Source organism: Oncorhynchus mykiss, chromosome 5 (assembly GCF_013265735.2).
Source record: "Oncorhynchus mykiss isolate Arlee chromosome 5, USDA_OmykA_1.1, whole genome shotgun sequence".
NCBI classification, from domain to species: domain Eukaryota; kingdom Metazoa; phylum Chordata; class Actinopteri; order Salmoniformes; family Salmonidae; genus Oncorhynchus; species Oncorhynchus mykiss.
Window position 1 is genome coordinate 94,236,200 of NC_048569.1, and position 27,594 is coordinate 94,263,793.

Consider the following 27,594-nt stretch of genomic DNA (forward strand, 5'->3'; position numbering starts at 1 on the left):
TCAGGTTTCACTAGAGGTACCAGTTTATTATCTACGAGTGTTTTAGTTCAGGATGAAGTACCAGTCAAACGTTTGGACACACCTACTCATTCAAGGCTTTTTCTTCATAAATTTACAATTTTTACACTGTAGAAGAACAGGAAGACAAACTATGGAATCATGTCGTAACCAAAATGTGTTAATCTAAATATATTTGATTTGAGATTCTTCAAAGTAGCCACCCTTTGCCTTTGACAGCTTTGCGCACTCTTGGCATTCTCTCAACCAGCTTCATGAGGTAGTCACCTGGAATGCATTTCAATTAACAGGTGTGCCTTGTTAAAAGTTAATTTGTGGAATTTCTTTCCTGCCTCAATGTGTTTGAGCCAATCAGCTGTGTTGTGACAAGGTAGGGGTGGTATACAGAAGATGGCCCTATTTGGTAAAAGACCAAGTCCATATTATGGCAAGAACAGCTCAAATAAGCAAAGAGAAACGACAGTCCATTACTTTAAGACACAGTTAGTCAATCTGGAAAATTTCAAGAACTTTTAATGTTTCTTCAAGTGCAGTTGCAAAAACCATCAAGAGCTATGATAAAACTGGCTCATGAGGACCACCACAGGAAAGGAAGACCCAGAGTTACCTCTACTGCTGAGGATAAGTTCATTAGAATTACCAGCCAAATAAATGCTTCAGAGTTCAAGTAACAGACACAGCTCAACATCAACTGTTCAGAGGAGACTGCGTGAATCAGGCCTTCATGGTCGAATTGCTGCAAAGATCCCACTACTAAAAGACACCAATAAGAAGAGACTTAGTTGGGGCAAGAAACACGAGCAATGGACATTAGACCGATGGAAATTTGGCCTGATGAGTCCAAATATGCGATTTTTAGTTTGTCTTTGTGAGACACAGAGTAGGTGAACGGATGATCTCTGCATATGTGGTCCCACCGTGAAGGAGGTGTGATGGTGCTTTGCTGGTGACGGTGGTCTGTGATTTATTTAGAATTCAAGGCACATTTAACCAGCATGGCTATTACAGTATTCTGCAGCGATACGCCATCCCATCTGGTTTGCTCTTAGTGGGACTATCATTTGTTTTTCAACAGGACAATGACCTAACACACATCCAGGCTGTGTAAGGGCTATTTGACCAAGGAGCGTGACGGCGTGCTGCATCAGATGACCTGGCCTCCACAATCACCCAACCTCAACCCAATTGAGATGGTTTGGGATGAGTTGGACTGCAGAGTGAAGGAAAAGCAGCCAACAAGTGCTCAGCATATGTAGGAACTCCTTCAAGACTGTTGGAAAAGCATTCCAGGTGAAGCTGGTTGAGAGAATGCCAAGTGTGCAAAGCTGTCATCAAGGCAAAGGGTGGCTACTTTGAAGAATCTAAAATATATATGTGGATTTGTTTAACACTTTTGGTTACTACATGATTCCATGTGTGTTATTTCATAGTTGATGTTTTCACTATTATTCTGCAATGTAAAAAAAAAAAACAAGACAAACCCTTGAACGACTAGGTGTGTCCAAACTGTTGACTGGTAGTGTATATGTTACCAGACTGTGAACCGCATTCCCCTTTGGCCCCATGCCACACCACTATTCCCTGTTTGTTAGAATACACTACATGAATACCTCAACAACCTATATCTCCTAATCACTTGAAGAGGAATAGCCAGAGACTTTGCTTCCATTATATGAAGTATGTATTTAATTACTTGTGATATGTTGGTCTAAATGTTTTCTTGACATGAGCTAGCCACACAGAACCATAGTTTTATAAATGACTGACAATGCACGGTCCAATCAGCAGACATTCTGATTCAGCTAACAGACAACAACAACAACAAAAAAAAAATGGCCATCGAGCCCTAGAACATTTAAAAACAGTCTAAAATTGAGATCAAAATACTGAAGAGGTGGTTGTCACACCATCATGAACCATTCCACACATGAGCAAACACAACACCAGACTAGGACTGTCTTTTCAAAATGACCACAAAAAAAGTATTCTTGTTTCGACATGTCACACGCCAACAACAATTACACTTTTGTTATTGTACATATATATATTTCTACATTCCGTTTTGAAAATAGCTCAGTCTCTCACGAGCTGCCCGTCTCGGCATCTCCATATACCTGTATCCAAACATCCTGTAAAACATGATTATACTGTACATCAAGAGTCAACGTGATAGTGTTCTTTCTTATAAAACAGTATAAAACTAAAAGTTAGCTTCTTTTGTTCAACACCACAATACATGATGTATGGGGTGGGGATTGATTGTGTTTGAGAGGAGGGGAAAACTGAAAACCTATCAAAGAGTAAATGTCGATTGGAGTTAAACTGCTTTACAAGGTTCAAGTGCTCCAATCAATGTCTAATCTTGGCCAAGGTCTGTTCTGTCAGATGCAGATAGTTTGAGAAGAGAAGACTGAATTTTTTTGGCAGCTGGCTTTGGTAGGTTTTTTAGTACCTGATGATAGTTACTGATTGAAAGCCCTTAAACAGTTTAATGTTAACACAATTTAAGGCAACTTTTAAATAAATGCAATAACATCCTGCTAGATCAGTCAGAATGATCCATGTGGTAACGCCCTTTCATACATTTCTTGTTGTTGGGCCATAATTCAGTTTCTACACGCCACAGTTACACCTCATAAGCTATTAACTTGATTTTCAGTCTATCCTTTTTTTTTGTTCAGAGAAATATATATATATATATAAAAAAAGCGCTGAAGATGACCTGAGAAGGTGATTATGTGGAATGACCCTGTGATCTGAGAAGGTGATTATGTGGAATGACCCAGTGATCTGAGAAGGTGATTATGTGGAATGACCCAGTGATCTGACAAGACTAAATGATGGCTCTTAGCGGTCTCAAATTGACAGTTAAAAATACAAATAAAAAAAGTTGAGTAAAACTTCATAAAATTGCCAATCCCTGACATGGCACAGGCAGCAAGGAACAGAGTGCAGCAACATGTTGTTGATATCCTTAGGGGGGGGGGGGGGGGGGGGGGGGGGGGGGGGGGGGGGGGGGGGAGTGTTGATATTGCTGTTGGTCTCTGTTACAGACAGTTCACAGTGTTAGGGTTAGGGTATCGTAGTGTTGAGGAGGAGCAGGACGCTGGCAATTGGCTAACACCAGTCTGCGATGTAGTCAAAGTCGGCGAACATTTCCTGGTCCTCGGCTGTCAGAACCCTGGGCTCCCGGGGCGGAGTCAGGATTGGTACTTCTGAGGTGAACTCGTCGTCAAAGTTACTGACGTCCTCTCTACCCTTGATGGTGGGAATGAACTCTGGCCGCACCTTCTTAGCCAGTAGACCGTCCCAGTCCACACTCTGAGGGAATACAGACCGTCAAGAGAGAGAGAGATAGAATTTCATTACGTATAGCTCATACGGGTGTTATGAATGCGCTCATAATGCATCATGAAGAGTTCATAAACGTTTCACACTTTGCGATTGGGATCATAAACCGATACAGGGAACCTACCCTAAAGAACGGATGCTTCTTAACTTCTTCTGCGTCTTTCTCACCAGCCCCAAGACGTCTCTCTGGGTTTCTCCTCAACAGCTGGGGAAGAGTCGAGTTAGTTACAAAAATAAAACAGGCATTTATTTACATTAAACAATAGTCCAGTAAACACGACTGAATTCTCAGTGTACGTTGAATTATTTTACATCTAAATAACCATCCTGAGATACACAAGTAAACAAACCATACCCTTCTCATGATGGAAATAGCTTCGGTAGAGAGGAATCGTGGGTAGCGGACTTCATCGTTTACGATGCTGTCAAACACCTCCTCTTCGTCATCTCCAGGGAATGGGGACTCCCCCACCAGCATCTCAAAGATGAGCACCCCTAGGCCCCACCAGTCCACGGCCCGCGTGTATGACGTCTCTGTCAGCACCTCAGGGGCCAGGAACTCAGGAGTACCGCAGAACGTACTGGTGCGGTCCTGATAGCCCATTCCTACAGGAACACACCAGCAGACAGAGAGATGATCAATGAAGCCAACTATTACAAAGCAATACCAAATGGGGTTATTATTCAAGACTGAGGGAATTAGACATGTCTTGCATTAAACCCCTAGGGCCAGTTTCCCAGACACAGATTAAACTTAGTCCTGGACTATAGAGCTGACGGTGTTGAACATTCTGAGGCGGCAGGTATCCTAGTGGTTAGAGCGTAGAGGCGGCAGGCAGCCTAGTGGTTAGAGCGTTGGATCAGTAACCGAAAGGTTGCCAGATCGAATCCCCGAGAAGACAAGGTAAAACCACTCTGTCGTTCTGCTCCTGAACAAGGCAGTTAACCCACTGTTCCCAGACCGTCATTGAAAATAAGAATAATGTTCTTAACGGACTTGCCTAGTTAAATAAATAAAAGGTAAAATAAAAATTCTCCACCCACCTTCTTTACATAGGCCAAAGTCAGCGATCTTCACGTACCCCTCTGTGTCCAGCAACAAGTTGTCTAGCTTCAGGTCTCTGAAGAAGACCATCACAGAAATACAAGAGAGGGGCATTAGTCAACTATTGTAGTAGCAAATCATATGTGGTGTTAATAAGGGACTAACCAATTCATGTATAGTACAGTAATATACACACACAACTGTATGTGGGCATACCTGTATACAATCTTATGGTCATGAAGATACTGCAATCCCAAGACAACACAAGCAGCATAGAACCTGATGGAGACAGGAAATAGAGCTGTTAGATATTAACAACATTAAAATCTACCACACCCACCTACCCAACTGAGAATAAACAAAGATTACTCCACTATGAAATTACACAGAATTAAAAAAATATATATAAAAAAAAACAACATTCAACCATTTCAAAACATTTTAACAGTTCATATTAGGAAGTCAATTCATTAGGCCCTAAATATGTGATAATCTATGGATTTCACATGACTGGGAATATACAGATATGCATCTGTTGGTCAGACATCTTAAAAAAGGGAAGGGATGTGGATCAGAAAAATCAGTCAATATAGTCAGGCCATGGAAGAACTGGGACAATTTTCAGCTTCCAGGAAGTGTGTACAGATCCTTGTGACATGGGGCCGTGCATTATCATGCTGAAACATGAGGTGATGGCGGTGGATGAATGGCACGACAATGGGCCTCAAGATCTCGTCACGGTATCTCTGTGCATTCAAATTGCCATCAATAAAATGGCATTCTGATGCCTGCCTATACCATTACCACACCATGGGGCACTCTGTTCACAACGTTGACGTCGGCAAACCGCGCGCCCACACTACGCCATACACTCTGTCTGTCATCTGCCAAGGACAGTTGAAATCAAGATTCATCCATGGAGAACACACTTCTCCAGCGTGCCAGTGGCCATCGAAGGTGAGCACTTGCCCACTGAAGTCGGTTACGACGCCAAACTGCAGTCAGGTCAAGACCCCGGTGAGGACGACGAGCACGCAGATGAGCTTCCCGGAGGTGGTTTCTGACCATTTGTGCAGAAATTCTTTGGTTGTGCAAACCCACAGTTTCATCAGTTGTCCGGGTGGCTGTTCTTAGACGATCCCACAGGGGAATAAGCCGGATGTGAAGGTCCTGGGCTGGCGTGGTTACAAGTGGTCTGAGTTTGTGAGGCCAGTTGGACGTACTGCCAAATTCTTCAAAACAACGTTGGCTTATGGTAAAGAAATTAACATTAAATTATCTGGCAACAGCTCTGGTGGACATTCCTGCAGTCAGCATGCCCATTGCACACTCCCTCAAGACTTGAGACATCTGTGGCATTGTGTTATGTGGCAAAAAACTGCACATTTTAGGGTGGCCTTTTTGTCCGCAGCACAAGGTTGACCTATGTAATGATCGTGCTGTTTAAATCAGCTTCATATGCCACACCTGTCAGGTGGATGGATTCTCTTGGAAAATGAGAAATGCTCACTAACAGGGATGTAAACAAATTTGTGCACAAAAATTGAGAGAAACATGGGACCAAACACTTTACATGTTGAGTTTATATATATTTTTGTTCAGTATAGTACGGAATGAGAATAAGGAGTTGTTACTCACACAGCCCGAGGTTCTTGGAACACGTCCGTGTGTATGTGCATCATGAGGTCACCACCAGCCGCATACTCCATGACAAAGCACACGTGTTCCTTTGTCTGGAAGCACGCAAACAGGTTGACCAGGAAGGGATGTCTGACGTTGTTCACAGTCTCAAAGATTCGCTTCTCACACATCAGGCTGAGGAGAAGACAGAGGTCAGTTATTTTACTACAGATCATTTCTAAGGCTTTTTAAATGCATCAGAGAGACAATATAAAATCAATATAGATGCATCTCAAATTTATATTGAGGGGTCAAAACATTAAGAACACCTGCTCTGTCCATGACATACACTGACCAGGTGAATCCAGGCTAAAGTTATGATCCCTTGTTGATGTCACTTGTTAAATCCACTTCTATCAGTGTAGATGACAGGGAGGAGACAGGTTAAAGAAGGAGTTTTAAGCCTTGGACTGTGTCATTCAGAGGGCAATAGGCAAAACTAAATATTGAAGTGCCTTTGAACGGGGTTTGGTAGTGGATGCCAGGCGCACCGGTTTGAATGGGGTTTGGTAGTGGATGCCAGGCGCACCGGTTTGAACGGGGTTTGGTAGTGGATGCCAGGCACACCGGTTTGAATGGGGTTTGGTAGTGGATGCCAGGCACACCGGTTTGAACGGGGTTTGGTAGTGGATGCCAGGCGAAACCGGTTTGAACTGGGTTTGGTAGTGGATGCCAGGCGAAACCGGTTTGAACTGGGTTTGGTAGTGGATGCCAGGCGAAACCGGTTTGAACTGGGTTTGGTAGTGGATGCCAGGCGAAACCGGTTTGAACTGGGTTTGGTAGTGGATGCCAGGCGAAACCGGTTTGAACTGGGTTTGGTAGTGGATGCCAGGCGAAACCGGTTTGAACTGGGTTTGGTAGTGGATGCCAGGCGAAACCGGTTTGAACTGGGTTTGGTAGTGGATGCCAGGCGAAACCGGTTTGAACTGGGTTTGGTAGTGGATGCCAGGCGCACCGGTTTGAACTGGGTTTGGTAGTGGATGCCAGGCGAAACCGGTTTGAACTGGGTTTGGTAGTGGATGCCAGGCGAAACCGGTTTGAACTGGGTTTGGTAGTGGATGCCAGGCGCACCGGTTTGAACAGGGTTTGGTAGTGGATGCCAGGCACACCGGTTTGAACGGGGTTTGGTAGTGGATGCCAGGCGCACCGGTTTGTGTCAAGAACTGCAACGCTACTGGGTTTTTCACGCTCAACAGTTTCCCGTGTGTATCAAGAATGGTCCACCACCCAAAGGACATCCAGCCAACATAACAACTGTGGGAAGCATTGGAGTCAGCATGAGCCAGCATCCCTGTGGAATGCTTTCGACACCTTGTAGAGTCCATGCCCCGACGAATTGAGGCTGTTCTGAGGGCAACTCCGTGGGGGGGAGGGGGGGTAAGCAAGGCGTTCTTTCTTTTTTCGTTCTCTCCCCAATTTTGTGATATCCAAATTGGTAGTTATAGTCTGGTCTAATCGCTGCAACGCCCGTACGGACTTGGGAGAGGCGAAAGTCGAGAGCCGTGCATCCACCGAAACACTGGACTCCAACCCAGAATCTCTAGTGGCACAGCTAGCACTGTGATGCAGGGCCTTAGACCACTGTGCCAGTATGGAGGCCCCTGGGAAGTTGTTCTTAATGTTTTGCATACTCAGTGTTTATTGTCATTAAGTTGTCGGCGTTACTTCCTACCTGTCTACTTCATCACGTGATACGATGTCTCCTTTCTTCAGGGCCTTGATAGCAAACATCTCCCCAGTACTTTCATAGTCAGCCAGGAGCACCTGTTGAATAACAGAGAGCAGTTAGATGTGGCGAAGGTGAAAAAAAAAGGCCATGTGTGTGACATCACTACTGCCTTCCTGAGACATGCGTGTGTGGCCTTACCTTTCCAAAGTGTCCTCGGCCCAGGACTGCCACACATTTAAAGTCTACGAGACTGAACTGGAAGTCTTCCTTCTCCCTGGTATCCGTGGTGTGTTGGACAGGTAACCTCTCATTGGGCTGCTCTACAATAACACTGTCGTCTAGGTTACACTTCAACATACTGTTCCTGCTCTCATTCAGGAAGTCAAATGTAGACATGGCTTCCTGGGTACAAAATACACAGAATCACAATCACAGTTAGATCGAAATACACCAATCACAGTTAGATCGAAATACACCAATCACAGTTAGATCGAAATACACCAATCACAGTTAGATCGAAATACACCAATCACAGTTAGATCGAAATACACCAATCACAGTTAGATCGAAATACACCAATCACAGTTAGATCGAAATACACCAATCACAGTTAGATCGAAATACACCAATCATTGTTAGATCGAAATACACCAATCACAGTTAGATCGAAATACACCAATCACAGTTAGATCGAAATACACCAATCACAGTTAAGTAAAACCAACTTTAACAGTTACAGAACTGTCACGTTACAGACCATGTTCTCTAGAGCAACTTACAAGGGCAATAAAATACCATGGCTGAAGAACAGCATGAAACGAGTCAGAAAAACTCTGATTAAAATGGTCATGTCTTTACTAAAAAGAACCAACATGAATCTTTCAGAGTTTGTGAATTGATACATTGTATTCACAGCTACCTGTACTTTCTCTCCGTCTGCAATACTGCTCTCCAGAATGGGCTCTCCAATAGAAGTCACAGTGTGGCGCTTCAGGGGAAGTGGGGGCTCTTTGCCAAACTCCAGTTTGGTCACAATCAGGTCACTGAAAAAAGAAAGAGAAAGAGAAAGAGCGAGAGAGAGCGCGCGAGAGAGCGAGGTCACTTCAGAAGGGGACTAAACTGACAGTATCATGCAACTTTAAGTTTCATTTCTGTTCACTTCAACAATTTGTAAGGGGTGGACCAATAGATAATCACTGGACGAGGTGTGTGTGTTTACCTGGGGGAGGCCAGGTGCAGGATGGACTGGGACTCAGGACCTAGCTCTGTCCCCATGTCTGGCAGCTGAGCTGGACTGAAGGAGTTGTTGACAGAGGGGATGGCTCTCCTCACCAGCCGACCCCACGTAGCGATGTTTATGTTCATCTGAGGGGCACGCAGGAACGTCTTCCCTGGGGGACACAGAGCAGAGGGTCACAACCATAGCTTCATTCATCCAATCAATAAAAATCAACAAATATGTATTTATTTAGACCTTTATCCAACATAATTATGTTACACAGCGCTTTAAAAATAACCTTAAAGCTTGGACTTTACGGAATAAACTACAGACCTTGTTGTTTGGAGAATATCTTTTTTTGCCTTTGAAGTTTTGACCTCCGCTCAATAACTGGGTTGAAAAATGTAACCTGTGGGAAAACACACATAGGTCATAGGTTATGAGTAAATTCTGTAAATATTCTGAATAAATCTTTTTTTTTTTTTTGCAAGAAAAGGTAAATGTGGGTGTTTTGTTGGGAGAAGTGGATAATTGAATCGTACCTCAGCAAACAGTTTCCCCTGAGGCTCCAGGTAGAGGCACATGCCATGTCGTTGGTTGTCCAGGAAGTCTTCCAGGCGTAGGAACTTGACGGCACACAGTGATCTCCAGTCCCTCCAGTAGACTGAGATCTCCAGCTCACGAGACTGTGGAAGATAAAAACTGTAACATCTCCCCACCAGGTCTCCTCTAACACCAGTCATCAGGTCTCCTCTAACACCAGTCATCAGGTCTCCTCAATTACCAGTCATCAGGTCTCCTCATCAGGTCTCCTCTATCACCAGTCATCAGGTCTCCTCTATCACCAGTCATCAGGTCTCCTCTATCACCAGTCATCAGGTCTCCTCTATCACCAGTCATCAGGTCTCCTCTATCACCAGTCATCAGGTCTCCTCTATCACCAGTCATCAGGTCTCCTCTATCACCAGTCATCAGGTCTCCTCTATCACCATTCATCAGGTCTCCTCTATCACCAGTCATCAGGTCTCCTCTATCACCAGTCATCAGGTCTCCTCAATTACCAGTCATCAGGTCTCCTCAATTACCAGTCATCAGGTCTCCTCTAACACCAGTCATCAGGTCTCCTCATCAGGTCTCCTCTATCACCAGTCATCAGGTCTCCTCTATCACCAGTCATCAGGTCTCCTCTATCACCAGTCATCAGGTCTCCTCTATCACCAGTCATCAGGTCTCCTCTATCACCAGTCATCAGGTCTCCTCTATCACCAGTCATCAGGTCTCCTCTATCACCAGTCATCAGGTCTCCTCTATCACCAGTCATCAGGTCTCCTCATCAGGTCTCCTCTAACACGAGTCATGAGTTAGTCCCACTAAAAGCCTGACTTTGGGAAGCTTCAGGAAAAAGCAATAGATTCCGGCAGACTTAGTACCGGCCGTTCCGGCAGACTTAGTACCGGCCGTTCCGGCAGACTTAGTACCAGCCGTTCCGGCAGACTTAGTACCAGCCGTTCCGGCAGACTTAGTACCGGCCGTTCCTGGTATTCAGAGTTACAGTTGCACAACTCCAGAATAGAGAGCTGCTCTCACTTGTCCTGCCTGGGTACGACGTGCTAATGAATCCGTGTGATTTGCTGAAGGTTGTGAAATAGAAACAATGACCCAAATACAAACAGAAATCTGGATTAAATGTTTTTATAAAAAAGCGTTTGAGGCGATTTCAGACACTAATGGCATTGTATGGGAAAGGGGAAACCTTCCCAGAGTAATTGAGGTAAAGCCTAAAGTAGTTTGTGGTCTATGTTACCCTGTCTAGTTCCACAGTGGATATATAGTGAAGTCGTGTGTGGTCTAGATTACCCTGTCTAGTTCCACAGTGGATATATAGTGAAGTAGTGTGTGGTCTAGATTACCCTGTCTAGTTCCACAGTGGATATATAGTGAAGTAGTGTGTGGTCTAGATTACCCTGTCTAGTTCCACAGTGGATATATAGTGAAGTAGTGTGTGGTCTAGATTACCCTGTCTAGTTCCACAGTGGATATATAGTGAAGTAGTTTGTGGTCTATGTTACCCTGTCTAGTTCCACAGTGGATATATAGTGAAGTAGTGTGTGGTCTAGATTACCCTGTCTAGTTCCACAGTGGATATATAGTGAAGTAGTTTGTGGTCTATGCTACCCTGTCTAGTTCCACAGTGGATATATAGTGAAGTAGTTCGTGGTCTATGTTACCCTGTCTAGTTCCAATGTAAACTTCTGGTCCCAGGACTGGTTGCTGACTGGTTTCCAGCTGGTCTGTCCCACTTCAGTGTTGTCCAACTTCAGCACAGCACTGATCTCATCTGGACAGAGCGAGAGAGAATAAGTTTATTCAATCTGGACCCAGGGCAATGTTCAGGAGGCATGAAATGGACTGAAAACAGGGAGTACTTGTCCAATTGTCTGTACTCGCGCTTTAAGAAAACACTTGTTTTGATTTTCTGTGCAAAACATTTTGAACACCAACCCTGATTTCACCCCTCTGTTCAAACAGCAGGCAGACACTGAGCAATATTTTACAGCTAGATGCAAGGCATTAGTCAGAGGAGCTTCTCCGAGCAGCTTCAAAACATCAGACAGAGACACATCGGGGTGTGGGTCAATAGAGCAACACTCAACTGGACAGGTCGTCGGTCTTGGAGAGGTTGCGTGAGCTGGCTCCTTTGTTCTTGTTGCTTCTGGACATGAAAGAGGATCGCTGTTCACTGGGGCTCCAGCCGGGGTGGGAGGCTGAGAGGGTCTTACAGCGACCTGGGACGTCCTCCAGCAGGTCCTGACAGCCCATCAGACGCACCTCCAACGTACCTCGGAGAAAAAAAAAACAGGTAAAAACACACTAGACAGTAGCCCAGAAAGACGAAGGCCGGGGGGGGCACTGTGTATCAATCGTCTCAGAGTAAGGGTGCAGGTCTAGGATCAGGTCCCTCCTGTCCATGTAAATATTATTCATTGTGATCTAGAAGGCAAAACTGATCTTAAATCAGGAGTCCTCCTTGATACATACTGCCACTGCACTATGGACTTACACGTTGCTATTGTAAACGTAAAATGTTGCTCAAGTCCGACCCGAGTGGGTGAGGCATTACATACCGACTCAATCTGAAGTTTATCATCGTCTAACAGCGGTTTATTCTATTTACAGTACAATGTGCACGTGTCTTTGGGATGAGGGTGGCTGTGTTATGCCGTGTCATCTCTGTTGACCTTGAGGAATGCTTCAGAGCGTTGAACTTAAAGGGAGGCTGCTGTGTTTTGAAATCTAGGGTATCCCGTAACGATAAAGACAACACTGAGTTGTTGGTTCTAAAAAGGACCGTCTTACCTGTGAGTGCAGCAGGCTTGGTGACCGTGCTGTACTGGTTGTATGTAGACATAACGCTATGGCGTGGGCTGAGTGGCGGGGACACCACCATGGCCAGCTCCTCCATGATGAGAAGGTTCTTAGGGTGGTTCTTAGGCAGCTCACTCAGCCGCTGCTCCAGAGATAACTTCAGCAGGTCCAACTTCTGATTGGACTCATTGAACCGGGCTTGAGCCTGGGGGGGGGGGGGGGGGGGGGAGAGACCAGTATTAAAATGTTTAAACATACTAGCACATAACACACGACCATACGGCTGGACACATCTGAAAACTTCAGTTTAGGGCAAGCATTCAGAACGTACTCAGAGGTTAACATTATGGAACACCTGGGTGAGGAACGGTATGCTGTGGAATGTTTATTTTTACATTCCACACCGATGTGTTATGGTAAGCTGGCTTGACTCTCTGCAAGACTTGACATTTAACATCATTCACAGAATATGGAAGATAGGCTTCTTCACACTCCTTCATCCAGCCCAAAAAAACCTGCCTAGAGACTTCCAGATCTCCTGCTTTATTCCCTACTTTTTCTGGGAATCTTCCAACCAGGTGTTCTGGGAAAAAAACCTAGGATTTTTAGGTAAAAGTAACCAGAATTTTGCAACCCTAGGTATACATCCATCGTCTCACCTCAGAGTGGGCCTTCTTCTCCGTAACTTTCCCAGAAGAGCCCAGCAGGATCATGACGTTCTGGGCTCCATCAGCTACAGCATGTTCTATCCTGGAGTGATGTCGCAACTCCTCTAGTCTCAGGTCCAGAGGACTGATGATGGGCTTGGACACAGAGACTGGGGACCAGAAATGTATCATTATCACAGAGACTGGGGACCAGAAATGCATCATTATCATTATCACAGAGACTGGGGACCAGAAATGTATCATTATCACAGAGACTGGGGACCAGAAATGTATCATCATTATCACAGAGACTGGGGACCAGAAATGTATCATTATCATTATCACAGAGACTGGGGACCAGAAATGCATCATCATTATCACAGAGACTGGGGACCAGAAATGTATCATTATCAAAGAGACTGGGGACCAGAAATGCATCATTATCATTATCACAGAGACTGGGGACCAGAAATGTATCATTATCACAGAGACTGGGGACCAGAAATGTATCATCATTATCACAGAGACTGGGGACCAGAAATGCATCATCATTATCACAGAGACTGGGGACCAGAAATGTATCATTATCACAGAGACTGGGGACCAGAAATGCATCATTATCATTATCACAGAGACTGGGGACCAGAAATGTATCATTATCACAGAGACTGGGGACCAGAAATGCATCATCATTATCACAGAGACTGGGGACCAGAAATGTATCATTATCACAGAGACTGGGGACCAGAAATGTATCATTATCACAGAGACTGGGGACCAGAAATGTATCATTATCACAGAGACTGGGGACCAGAAATGTATCATCATCATTATCACAGAGACTGGGGACCAGAAATGTATCATTATCATTATCACAGAGACTGGGGACCAGAAATGTATCATTATCACAGAGACTGGGAACCAGAAATGTATCATTATCATTATCACAGAGACTGGGGACCAGAAATGTATCATTATCACAGCGACTGGGGACCAGAAATGTATCATTATCATTATCACAGAGACTGGGGACCAGAAATGTATCATTATCACAGCGACTGGGGACCAGAAATGTATCATTATCACAGAGACTGGGGACCAGAAATGCATCATTATCATTATCACAGAGACTGGGGACCAGAAATGTATCATTATCACAGAGACTGGGAACCAGAAATGTATCATCATTATCACAGAGACTGGGGACCAGAAATGTATCATCATTATCACAGAGACTGGGGACCAGAAATGTATCATCATTATCACAGAGACTGGGGACCAGAAATGTATCATCATTATCACAGAGACTGGGGACCAGAAATGTATCATTATCACAGAGACTGGGGACCAGAAATGTATCATTATCACAGAGACTGGGGACCAGAAATGTATCATCATCATTATCACAGAGACTGGGGACCAGAAATGTATCATCATCATTATCACAGAGACTGGGGACCAGAAATGTATCATCATTATCACAGAGACTGGGGACCAGAAATGATTTATCATTATCACAGAGACTGGGGACCAGAAATGTATCATCATTATCACAGAGACTGGGGACCAGAAATGTATCATCATTATCACAGAGACTGGGGACCAGAAATGTATCATCATTATCACAGAGACTGGGGACCAGAAATGTATCATCATTATCACAGAGACTGGGGACCAGAAATGTATCATCATTATCACAGAGACTGGGGACCAGAAATGTATCATCATTATCACAGAGACTGGGGACCAGAAATGTATCATCATTATCACAGAGACTGGGGACCAGAAATGTATCATTATCACAGAGACTAGGAACCAGAAATAGCATCATCATTATCACAGAGACTGGGAACCAGAAATAGCATCATTATCACAGAGACTGGGGACCAGAAATAGCATCATTATCACAGAGACTGGGGACCAGAAATAGCATAACTATCACCTTTTCATAACGCAGAAAATATTTGAACATGAAATGTTTGTTACGTCTAGAAAAACAAATCATACAACATTTAAAAAAAGGGATGTACAAAGTCAAAATAAAAGCCTAATTCCCCACATATACTTTACATAGCAGAGGGAGAAGCCCTCCAACAGACACAACGCATGCCCTTGGTGAGAGATGTGTTTAAGGTTATAGTGGGTTCATACCGTCGTTATCGCCGTAGTTGGTCTCACCAGTCTGGCTGGCTTTGAGGATCTGCATCCTGATAAACTCCATCTTGGTCTTGCTGTCCTGCAGCATCTGCTGAGCAGTGGCAAGCAGCTTCTTATCCTATGGGTGGGGGGGGGGGGATATACATGTAAACATAAGCATGTTAAACACGGGGCTATTTCTTTGGCTCAGTGTTTTAACCATTTTGTTTTCACCATCTGTTTTGATTTCTCTTGGACCTTATACATGGTATTTCAAATGAGGTTAAAAGCATTGAGACATTCCAGCTCAACTCAAATCTAATTGCTTTTGAGGGTAGCCATACACCCCCCCCCCGTACCGCCCCTCACTCCCCCCCCCCCATAGCGCCCCTCACTCCCCCCATAGCGCCCCTCACTCCCCCCCCCCCCCCATAGCGCCCCTCACTACCCCCCCCCCCATAGCGCCCCTCACTCCCCCCCCCCCCCCCATAGCGCCCCTCACTCCCCCCCCCCCCATAGCGCCCCTCACTCCCCCCCCCCCATACCGCCCCTCACCCCCCATATACCGCCCACCCCCCCCCTCACTCCCTCCCCCCCCCATACCGCCCCTCACCCCCCCCCCATACCGCCCCCCCCCCCCATAGCGCCCCTCCCCCCCCCATAGCGCCCCTCACTCCCCCCCCCCCATAGCGCCCCTCACCCCCCCCCCATACCGCCCCTCACCCCCCCCCCCCATACCGCCCCTCACCCCCCCCCCCATAGCGCCCCTCACTCCCCCCCCATACCGCCCCTCACTCCCCCCCCCCCATGGCGCCCCTCACTCCCCCCCCCATGGCGCCCCTCACTCCCCCCCCCATAGCGCCCCTCACTCCCCCCCCCATACCGCCCCTCACTCCCCCCCCCCATGGCGCCCCTCACTCCCCCCCCCCCCATAGCGCCCCTCACTCCCCCCCCCATACCGCCCCTCACACCCCCCCCCCCCCCATAGCGCCCCTCACTCCGCCCCCCCCCCCCATAGCGCCCCTCACCCCCCCCCCCCATACCGCCCCCCCCACGTACCTTGGAGGATCCATTGGAATACATTTGAATCATATTCTCAGCTCCTTGTTTGCATTTTAGCTCAATGTCGTTCTGCTTCTTCAGAGCCCCCAGTCTGCTACTGCACATTCTTGACTCACTGCTGGGGGTGTCTGGGGTCAGAGGGCAGCCGGGAACTACAATAACAGAATAGATATGAGGGCAGTCCAACTACAACACACACACAAAAAAACAAAAAAAAGGATGAAATTAGACAATGCCATAATGCAAAAGGAAGAAGAGTGGACTCCCGAGTGGCGCAGCGATCGAAGGCACTTCATCTCAGTGCTAGAAGCATCACTACAGACCCTGGTTCGATCCCGGGCTGTATCACAACCGGCCCGTGATCGGGAGTCCCATAGGGCGGCGCACAATTGGCCCAGCATCGTCCGGGTTATGGGAGTGTTTTTGCAGGGGTAGGCCGTCATTATAAAATAAGAATTTGTTCTTAACTGACTTGCCTAGTTAAATAAAAAAGGTTAAATTGTATATTGATAGCCAATGTAAAATGGTCAGTGAGCTTATTTTAAAATGTACTGAATTGTACCCGACGCAGTCTATGTTGATACTTTAAAAATAATCACTTAGTAATATAGGCCTAAATTAATCAAATTGAGCTGTTTTTTTTTTGGTATAAAGACAGGATTTTTCCCAGACATATTTTTCTATTTAGAGGCTGTTGAGCAATATTGGTAGCTGTCAGATTGAAACAATGTGACATTGTTAAGGCTTGTACAGACAAGCCGAGTTTCACTGACAGACAGAGAAAAATCAGGTTTCAGTGAGACTGACTCCCAGGTGAAATGGAAAGAGTGGGGGGCCCCCCACACCACAACAGTACGTAGCGTACACAGCCAGGCCACGGAACAGACTGCAGAGATCAACCACCCTGGGTCACATGGAGAAACATTTCCCCCTTTTGGATCCTCAAGAGACTTCCAAGTCCTATTCGACAACATCTGACAATTATCACGGTCTTCCATATAACCTTATACCCCCCCAACGGCATACCGAATCAAAGTAGTTTATTTCCCATAATAAAAAGCCCCTGTGATGTACAGGACAATCCCTCCCGATGTACAGAAGGGAGTTACATGCCTTCATCCTTGTGTAGGTATTTCCCCTTTGGCTTACTACATCGATCACAAAAGAGCACTGCTGTGCTGTACTCTGCGCCATTCCAGACTCCAGAAATTCATACCAGGTCGTACAGGATGATCCACTGTCCTGTCTATTTAACTCAACATAATAGGCCTACTGTACCTTTCACAAGAAATTACAAGAATACAATGTTTATACGATACTCTCCGTGTCTTAGGAAGACTTGTTTAGACTGTAGTACAAAATCACTCTTAACTAAGCAAGACATGTACAGTAACTATTCTCTATATATTCAAAAAGACCTCCCTGAAATATAAACACTTCCTACTTCCTGTATAGGGCACGCACAGCAGCTCAGAAAGATGGAGGACAAGACCGAAGATGATACTTGTACCTTCAGATAACTGTCCAAGAAAAGATCCACATAAAGCGTCTTAATAAGGTGTTTGGCCACCAGCAGCCAGAACAGCTCCAATGCTCCTTGGCACAGATTCTACAAGGTTCTAGAACTCTATTGGAGGGATTCTTCCACGAGAAGAATGGAGGTGGAAAACGCTGTCCAGAATCTCCCTTCCCGCCGAGCAAAAACTGGTTGAACATAAATGTTGTTTCTACGTCATTTCAACCCCCCCCCCCAAAAAATTATAATGTGACGACATTGAATCAACACAGAAAACTGATTGGATTTGCAATGACCCATTGACATTTTATGGTTGATTTCACATTGGTTAACAACTCAACCAAATGCAAATCAAATCTAGACGATGAAATCTGACACACACACCCTTTAACCCTTTATGGCCTGTTCAGACCACTCTTTCAAAGTCACTGAGATCTCTTCTTCTAGCCATGGTAGCCAAAACAATGGGGCAACTGGGTATTTTTTTAACCTAAGCATAATGGGACGTTAATTGCTTAATTAACTCAGGTACCACACCTATGTGGAAGCACCTGCTTTCATTATACTTTGTATCCCTCATCTCCTCACGTGTTTTTATCATTTTGGCAGTTACCTGTACTACACGGCTTCATCAACAGCATAGAGACGGTCCAGGTTCAACTTGGGGGAGGTCAATACAGTACCATATAGTGTACAACATACTGTACCTGTAAGCCTACATAGATGCCTGAGGTTTGATAAGACCTATATAAAAAGGGCTCACAGAAAACAAGAGAGTGAGTGTGTCAGAGGATAAATAGATTTACAACTAGCAGCTAGGCTTGCAGAGTGAGTGTGTCAGAGGATAAACAGATGTACAACTAGCAGCTAGGCTTGCAGAGTGAGTGTGTCAGAGGATAAACAGATTTACAACTAGCAGCTAGGCTTGCAGAGTGAGTGTGTCAGAGGATAAACAGATTTACAACTAGCAGCTAGGCTTGCAGAGTGAGTGTGTCAGAGGATAAACAGATTTACAACTAGCAGCTAGGCTTGCAGAGTGAGTGTGTCAGAGGATAAATAGATTTACAACTAGCAGCTAGGCATGCAGAGTGAGTGTGTCAGAGGATAAATAGATTTACAACTAGCAGCTAGGCTTGCAGAGTGAGTGTGTCAGAGGATAAATAGATTTACAACTAGCAGCTAGGCTTGCAGAGTGAGTGTGTCAGAGGATAAACAGATTTACAACTAGCAGCTAGGCTTGCAGAGTGAGTGTGTCAGAGGATAAACAGATTTACAACTAGCAGCTAGGCTTGCAGAGTGAGCGTGTCAGAGGATAAACAGATTTACAACTAGCAGCTAGGCTTGCAGAGTGAGTGTGTCAGAGGATAAATAGATTTACAACTAGCAGCTAGGCTTGCAGAGTGAGTGTGTCAGAGGATAAATAGATTTACAACTAGCAGCTAGGTTTGCAGAGTGAGTGTGTCAGAGGATAAATAGATTTACAACTAGCAGCTAGGCTTGCAGAGTGAGTGTGTCAGAGGATAAACAGATTTACAACTAGCAGCTAGGCTTGCAGAGTGAGTGTGTCAGAGGATAAACAGATTTACAACTAGCAGCTAGGCTTGCAGAGTGAGTGTGTCAGAGGATAAACAGATTTACAACTAGCAGCTAGGCTTGCAGAGTGAGTGTGTCAGAGGATAAATAGATTTACAACTAGCAGCTAGGCTTGCAGAGTGAGTGTGTCAGAGGATAAATAGATTTACAACTAGCAGCTAGGCTTGCAGAGTGAGTGTGTCAGAGGATAAATAGATTTACAACTAGCAGCTATGCTTGCAGAGTGAGCGTGTCAGAGGATAAATAGATTTACAACTAGCAGCTAGGCTTGCAGAGTGAGCGTGTTAGAGGATAAATAGATTTACAACTAGCAGCTAGGCTTGCAGAGTGAACGTGTTAGAGTTTGCATCCCAAATGGCACCCGATTCCCATATGGTGAAAAGTACTGCACTATATAGGAAATAGGGGCCCATTTGGGACTCACTCAGAGGCTGTGAGAAGGGCAGTCTGTCTCATGAACAGAGGCGACACACTGCAGCTTTAATGGAACCAGGAACTAGGAACTAGGAGACAAGGGTTTCCAGACAGACAGATGTAGTTCCCTAGCGAGCATATTGAAACATCTTGACCTACTGGAGAACCTTCGTCACGTCCGAATCCCCCTTCACTCTGGAAAAATGTTTTTCCCCTGTTCATGCTGCCTGAAGTACACCCCTTTTCAGTCTCATCCATTTCACTAACAGGATGGCTATAGTCTGGTGGAGACTAGACTACTTGACTTGAAACTCTTCTTCCTGTCCTAAAGACCCTTGTTTACAGGAAGAGGGGGTCTGGACATAGAACAAGCCCCATAGCTCCTGCTTCCTGACGACCTACTCAAACACGTTCACTTCCTCTCCAACACAGCGCTCCTGCTTCCTGATGACCTACTCAAACACGTTCACTTCCTCTCCAACACAGAGCTCCTGCTTCCTGATGACCTACTCAAACACGTTCACTTCCTCTCCAACACAGAGCTCCTGCTTCCTGATGACCTACTCATACACGTTCACTTCCTCTCCAACACAGCGCTCCTGCTTCCTGATGACCTACTCAAACACGTTCACTTCCTCTCCAACACAGAGCTCATGTGCACTCACCCATACAGATAGTTTGTGTGTATGTATTGATATGTGCATTTAAAAAATAAATAATAATTGTATTAATCATTTAAAAAAGTTGAATTGATTTAGTTCTGTTCTTGTCTATTAATGTTCTGTATTATGTTTCAGGTTCTGTGTGGAACCCAGGAAGAGAAGCTGCTGCTTTTGAAACAGCTAATGGGGATCCTAATAAAATACCAGAAAAACAGTCAGTCATTAACAACCAGGGGATTCAAAAATACACTACAGTCTACAGTAACCTTGCAGCAATCAAACCCTCACAGACTAGCAGAGCCCAGTGGGTAGAACAATGCATCTGTTCTCCGTCTAGTAATCCTGAATATATTCAGAGCAACAATGTCCACATCCTCATTCATTTAACAGACCCAGCAGAAAGCCTCAGCCCCTTCCTTCCTTCCTTCCTTCCTTCCTTCCTTCCTTCCTTCCTTCCTTCCTTCCTTCCTAGACCCAGCAGAAAGCCTCAGCCCCTTCCTTCCTTCCTTCATTAGCTGCTGAATATGAATGTAAAGAATGTGAATAAAACAATGCCTGGGTTCCTGTATGTTGCTACTGCATGCTAGTCACGGGGCTGAGAGACACGGGGCTGAGAGAGAGCGAGGGAGACACGGGGCTGAGAGAGACGGGGCTGAGAGAGAGCGACACGGGGCTGAGAGAGAGCGACACGGGGCTGAGAGAGAGCGACACGGGGCTGAGAGAGAGCGACACGGGGCTGAGAGAGAGCGACACGGGGCTGAGAGAGAGCGACACGGGGCTGAGAGAGAGCGACACGGGGCTGAGAGAGAGCGACACGGGCTGAGAGAGAGCGACACGGGGCTGAGAGAGAGCGACACGGGGCTGAGAGAGAGCGACACGGGGCTGAGAGAGAGCGACACGGGGCTGAGAGAGAGCGACACGGGGCTGAGAGAGAGCGTAAGAGAAGGCTGTATAGCGGAGTATTTGGAAATGGCCACGGGATGGTTTTCATATACCATCACAACATTTTATTTTAAGTTTTTCAATAAATCTGAATAACTGTAGATACTTTACGTTAAAACCTGCAGTCAGGGGATGAAGCAGATTGTGTTGTTAATGTCACATCATTTTATATTATGAAGGTTAACGTAGTAGAGCCAGTCAAATGTGGATTTGTAAATAGCACAATGGGAGCCGGTGAGTACATAGCGCACACACACTAATATATAAATAAATAAATATATATATACATACATACATTATACACACACACACACACACACACACACACACATATATACACACACAACACATAACACATACATATCTATAAGAGTCTCTTTGATGTGTGGCTCATATGATGTGATGAAACTCCACTTGTATGCAAATCACTGCTAAATGTCTAAGATGTGCTATACTCTCCAGCTTTCTCCCATGTATTTCGTTACTTGTTAGTTAGCTAAGTGGCTGAATTAATTGTATTTACTATATCTAACTAGGCAAGTCAGTTATCCGGGAGACTTGGCCCTTAAACTCTCACCTCATCCACTTTCCCAAACATGGTGTATAACAGGTATGTGTTCATTTCACCATAACTAATAGTTCCTCTGGGTTAGGGGTAAGGGTTCTATACCTAGCAGGATCTCTGGGTCCTTGACCACGATGTGAGCGTTGAGCTCCTGAAGCTCCTGGTGCAGCTCCTCCAGCTTCCTGTTGCTCTTCTTCAGCTGGTTGTCAACGTAGGCCAGGCTCTTCTTGTCCGTGGTGACCTTCTTCAGGTTCTCAGCTCCTTCCTTAATCTTCAACTCCTTCCTGATCTCCCTCTTGATGTGGTCCTTGAGCTCCTCTAACCTCTGCTGCACCACGGTGTCCGACAGGTCCAGGTTCTCACCCAGACTCCTGGAGTCTCCCTGGAACAATACAAATAAATTAAAACAAAATCAGAGTGATGCTTCAAACAAAACACTTTCACCGGACTTCCAAATACTCAAAATCAGTTTAATAACCAGTGACTTGTTGGAAGGGTTGGGGTCAATTCCATCTCAGTTCAGTCCATTGAGGAATTACACTGTGCACTTTTGTTAAATTGACTGGATTGACCTCAACCAGCCCTTTTGGTTGGTGATGAGTGATGCTTCAAAACAACATCACTTTCACACCGGTCTTACAGATCACGACTATATCAAAATCGACAACCAATCAATATTCACTTTTAGCAGTGAATCTCTGAAGTGAATTGCCCGTAGGACTCCTCTTTAGCCATGACATGCTTTGAAAGGCTAACATCAACATCCCAAACACCCTGGATCCACTAAAGTTTGCATACCACCCCAACAAATAACACAATTTCTATTGCACTCCACACTGCCCTCTCCCACCTGCACCAGAGGAACAGCTATGTCAGAATGCTGTTCATTGACTACAGCGCAGCGTTCAACACCATCGTGCCCTTCATGCTCAGGACGCTGGGACTGAACATCTCCCTCTGCAACTGGATTCTGGACTTCCTGATGGGCCACCCCAAGGTGGTGAGGGTATGCATTAACACATCTCCACACGCTGTTCCTCAACACTGGGGTCCCTCAGGGGTGTGTACTTAGTCCCCTCCTGTACTCCCTGTTCACCCTTGACTGCATGGCCGCGCACGACTCCAACACCATCATTAAGTTCGCTGTCGACCCGACGGTCTGATCACCGACGACTAGGGCTGGGCGATACGGCAAATAAAATATATATCTATCGTGATAATTTATCAAATAATGTTTAAAAAAAAGGTGCATATCTGCTTCAGACTCAAGAATGCCTGAACAAACCAAATGCTTTAATGTTTATTTTTTGTCAGAAGTAGAACTCACAAATATTTTTTTTTTGGGGGGGGGGGGGGGGGGCTGTAAACCTTTAGAAGTCATGAGCAATAAATAAAAAGGCAATATGTATTAAAACTATTAAAACAACAAGTTACAAGCAAGAAAGACGAGTCTGTCTACGGGCTTTAAAGCTGCCCTATGGCAGGTCACTATGTTGCCACGTGCTAAAAACACGCTGAGGGGGAGCTGGTCGCAGGAATGCACAAGTAGAGCTTTTGGTGGCTGACTTTGGTAAGGTTTTTTGGGGTGGATCTTCCACCAGTTCAGTGGATTGGTTTCACTGTCAGCATCAGGAGACTGAATGTAAAAGCTGAGTTCCTTCTCTACCAGCTGGATTTCAGTAAGACCTGTGATGGTGGAACACGGCTTTTTGAAGGAAAAAAAACCTGCCCAGTGACTTTCTCTTTTTAGCTGGCAGTTGTGGTGAAGCTGTAGCCACGGAAACCCAAGCCCAGCACAGGGAGACGTGTACCTCATTGACCATTTCCATGCCTCCCTGTGCTGGGCTTGGGTTTCCGTGTCCCTCATTGACCATTTCTGAGAAAGCTCTTGCTTTTATACGTGTCCCACCTTCTCCTCTTTGATGTAATGTGTTTTTAAACGGAGGGTCGACCAACGAGGCTATGTCCAGGAGGTCAACATATGTCTCATTCAGATAGTCCATGACAATCTTTTTTTTTAATGGTTTGGTTGAACTCTGTTTCGCCATCATTAAGGTTTCATGACCTCTGTAGATTTGCCTGGTGCTTGAGGGGCGTTAATCAATACAGTGGCGTAAACTCAAACTTTCTTTCCATTTTTTACTTCTTCAGACGGTGAAAAAGGTTTGTCGTATTACCAGACTTGGTAGCCATCTTGTCTTACGGCACAATTTGCACCGAACGTTGCTCTGCTCTTCGTTAGACTTCAAAAAAGCCAAACCACTTCCAAATAAACTGAAACAGTTGAACCCTTTTTATCAATCATTTCTTGGTTGGAAGCGGCTCCTTCTCCATGGCTATCGCTGCCACTGTTTGCGCCTGTCACTATTAACCATTTTTCCCGTGGTTAATAGTGGCTACTCCATCACTTGAGGTGCTAAGTGGTTCTGTGGGCGTATACCTCTCCTCGTGCATATTGTCACTTCTCCGCACGTTCCTGCTGCGTCACAGAGGTAAAATGGACCGCTGTACCCAATTATTCTATAATCGACATTATCGAAAATGTATCTAAACGTTTTTAAATCTCAATAATGATTGATTTATCGCCCAGCCTTACCGACGACAGTGAGAAAGCCTATAGGCAGGAGGTCAGTGACCTGGCAGTGTGGTGCCAAGACAACACTCTCCCTCAACGTCAGCTAGAGCTGATGGTGGACTACAGGAAACGGAGGGCCGAGCCACGCGCCCATCCACATTGACGGGGCTGTAGTGTGGGTTGAGACCTTCAAGTTCCTGTGTCCACATCACTAAGGAATAAACATGGTCCACACACGCACACTAACACAGTTGTGAAGAAGGCACAACAACTCTTCTTCCACCCTCAAGAGGCTGAAAAGAATTGGCTCTCAGATCCTCAAAAGGTTCTACAGCTGCACCAATTGAGAGCAAGGCGATACAGAGGGCAGTGCGTACGGCCCAGTACATCACTGGGGCCGAGTTCCCTGCCATCCAGGATCTCTATACCAGGCGGAGTCAGAAGATGACCCTAAAAATTGCCAAATCCTCCAGCCACAGACTGTTCTCTCTGCTACCACACAGGAAGCGGTACCAATGCACCAAGCCTGGAACCAACAGGACTCAGAACATCTTCTACCCCCAAGTCATAAGTCTGCTAAACAGATAATCAAATAGCTACCCGGACTATCTGCATTGACCCCCTTTTGATTCATCACATATGCTGCTGCTACTGTTTATTGTATCCTGTTGCCTAGTTGACGTTATCCCTGGTTGACACACTGGTTGATGCTTATTTATAAAACCCTCTTAGGCCTCACTCCCCCCTATCTGTGATATCTACTGCAGCCCTCAACTTCCACATACAACACCCGTTCTGCCAGTCACTTTCTGTTAAAGGTCCCCAAAGCACACACATCCCTGAGTCGTTCGTCTTTTCAGTTTGCTGCAGCTAGCGACTGGAACGAGCTGCAACAAACACTCAAACTGAACAGTTTTATCTCAGTCTCTTAATTCAAAGACTCAAATCATGGACACTCTTACTGACCGTTGTGGCTGCTTTGCGTGATGTGTTGTCTCTACCTTCTTGCCCTTTGTGCTGTTGTCTGTGCTCAACAATGTTTATACCCTGTTTTGTTCTGCTACCACGTTGTGTTGCTACCATGTTGTTGTCAAGTTGTGCTGCTGCCATGTTGTCATATGTTGCTACCATGCTATGTTGTCATCTTAGGTCTCTCTTTATGTAGTGTTGTCCCTCTTGTCGTGATGTGTGTTTTGTCCTATATTTTTAAACCCAGCCCCCCCCGCAGGAATTTGTTCTTAACTGACTTGCCTAGTTAAATAAATAAAATAAAAGTCTAGCCAAGTTACTCATTGTATCTAGCCAAGTTATTGTTACTCATTGTATCTAGCCAAGTTATCGTTACTCATTGTATCTAGCCAAGTTATTGTTACTCATTGTATCTAGCCAAGTTATTGTTACTCATTGTATCTAGCCAAGTTATTGTTACTCATTGTATCTAGCCAAGTTATTGTTACTCATTGTATCTAGCCAAGTTATCGTTACTCATTGTATCTAGCCAAGTTATCGTTACTCATTGTATCTAGCCAAGTTATCGTTACTCATTGTATCTAGCCAAGTTATCGTTACTCATTGTATCTAGCCAAGTTATCGTTACTCATTGTATCTAGCCAAGTTATCGTTACTCATTGTATCTAGCCAAGTTATCGTTACTCATTGTATCTAGCCAAGTTATCGTTACTCATTGTATCTAGCCAAGTTATCGTTACTCATTGTATCTAGCCAAGTTATCGTTACTCATTGTATCTAGCCAAGTTATCGTTACTCATTGTATCTAGCCAAGTTATCGTTACTCATTGTATCTAGCCAAGTTATCGTTACTCATTGTATCTAGCCAAGTTATCGTTACTCATTGTATCTAGCCAAGTTATCGTTACTCATTGTATCTAGCCAAGTTATCGTTACTCATTGTATCTAGCCAAGTTATCGTTACTCATTGTATCTAGCCAAGTTATCGTTACTCATTGTATCTAGCCAAGTTATCGTTACTCATTGTATCTAGCCAAGTTATCGTTACTCATTGTATCTAGCCAAGTTATCGTTACTCATTGTATCTAGCCAAGTTATCGTTACTCATTGTATCTAGCCAAGTTATCGTTACTCATTGTATCTAGCCAAGTTATCGTTACTCATTGTATCTAGCCAAGTTATTGTTACTCATTGTATCTAGCCAAGTTATTGTTACTCATTGTATCTAGCCAAGTTATCGTTACTCGTTGTATCTAGCCAAGTTATCGTTACTCGTTGTATCTAGCCAAGTTATCGTTACTCGTTGTATCTAGCCAAGTTATCGTTACTCATTGTGTATTCATTGTATCTAGCCAAGTTATCGTTACTCATTGTGTATTTATTGTATCTAGCCAAGTTATTGTTACTCATTGTATCTAGCAAAGTTATTGTTACTCATTGTATCTAGCAAAGTTATTGTTACTCATTGTATCTAGCAAAGTTATTGTTACTCATTGTATCTAGCAAAGTTATTGTTACTCATTGTATCTAGCAAAGTTATTGTTACTCATTGTATCTAGCAAAGTTATTGTTACTCATTGTATCTAGCAAAGTTATTGTTACTCATTGTATCTAGCAAAGTTATTGTTACTCATTGTATCTAGCAAAGTTATTGTTACTCATTGTATCTAGCAAAGTTATTGTTACTCATTGTATCTAGCAAAGTTATTGTTACTCATTGTATCTAGCAAAGTTATTGTTACTCATTGTATATAGCAAAGTTATTGTTACTCATTGTATCTAGCAAAGTTATTGTTACTCATTGTTACTCATTGTATCTAGCAAAGTTATTGTTACTCATTGTATCTAGCAAAGTTATTGTTACTCATTGTTACTCATTGTATCTAGCAAAGTTATTGTTACTCATTGTATCTAGCAAAGTTATTGTTACTCATTGTATCTAGCAAAGTTATTGTTACTCATTGTATCTAGCCAAGTTATCGTTACTCATTGTGTATTTATTGTATCTAGCCAAGTTATCGTTCCTCATTGTATCTAGCAAAGTTATTGTTACTCATTGTATCTAGCAAAGTTATTGTTACTCATTGTATCTAGCAAAGTTATTGTTACTCATTGTATCTAGCCAAGTTATCGTTACTCATTGTGTATTTATTGTATCTAGCCAA

General features: G+C 44.6%; 1 protein-coding gene across 2 annotated transcripts in view; it reads right to left on the minus strand.

The window, feature by feature from the left end:
* Positions 1-27,594, minus strand: part of zgc:153916 (serine/threonine-protein kinase N2) — a 50,723-nt gene that overhangs the window by 738 nt on the left and 22,391 nt on the right. The window contains exons 2-21 of one of the 2 annotated variants that reach the window (XM_036978884.1): positions 21,991-22,267; positions 16,191-16,345; positions 15,147-15,270; positions 13,008-13,165; positions 12,340-12,553; positions 11,637-11,822; positions 11,211-11,320; positions 9,525-9,668; positions 9,316-9,391; positions 8,983-9,154; positions 8,683-8,806; positions 7,962-8,165; positions 7,767-7,858; positions 6,053-6,229; positions 4,631-4,693; positions 4,414-4,490; positions 3,725-3,975; positions 3,494-3,574; positions 3,040-3,339; positions 2,518-3,006 (exon numbers count right to left, since the gene is read on the minus strand). In XM_036978884.1, coding sequence (XP_036834779.1) covers positions 3,136-3,339; positions 3,494-3,574; positions 3,725-3,975; positions 4,414-4,490; positions 4,631-4,693; positions 6,053-6,229; positions 7,767-7,858; positions 7,962-8,165; positions 8,683-8,806; positions 8,983-9,154; positions 9,316-9,391; positions 9,525-9,668; positions 11,211-11,320; positions 11,637-11,822; positions 12,340-12,553; positions 13,008-13,165; positions 15,147-15,270; positions 16,191-16,345; positions 21,991-22,267 — 2,889 coding nt within the window. In that variant the 3' untranslated portion in view covers positions 2,518-3,006; positions 3,040-3,135. Of the gene's footprint in view, positions 1-1,681; positions 3,007-3,039; positions 3,340-3,493; positions 3,575-3,724; positions 3,976-4,413; positions 4,491-4,630; positions 4,694-6,052; positions 6,230-7,766; positions 7,859-7,961; positions 8,166-8,682; positions 8,807-8,982; positions 9,155-9,315; positions 9,392-9,524; positions 9,669-11,210; positions 11,321-11,636; positions 11,823-12,339; positions 12,554-13,007; positions 13,166-15,146; positions 15,271-16,190; positions 16,346-21,990; positions 22,268-27,594 lie in introns of those variants that run through there. The other variant, XM_036978883.1, reaches the window with a different exon arrangement.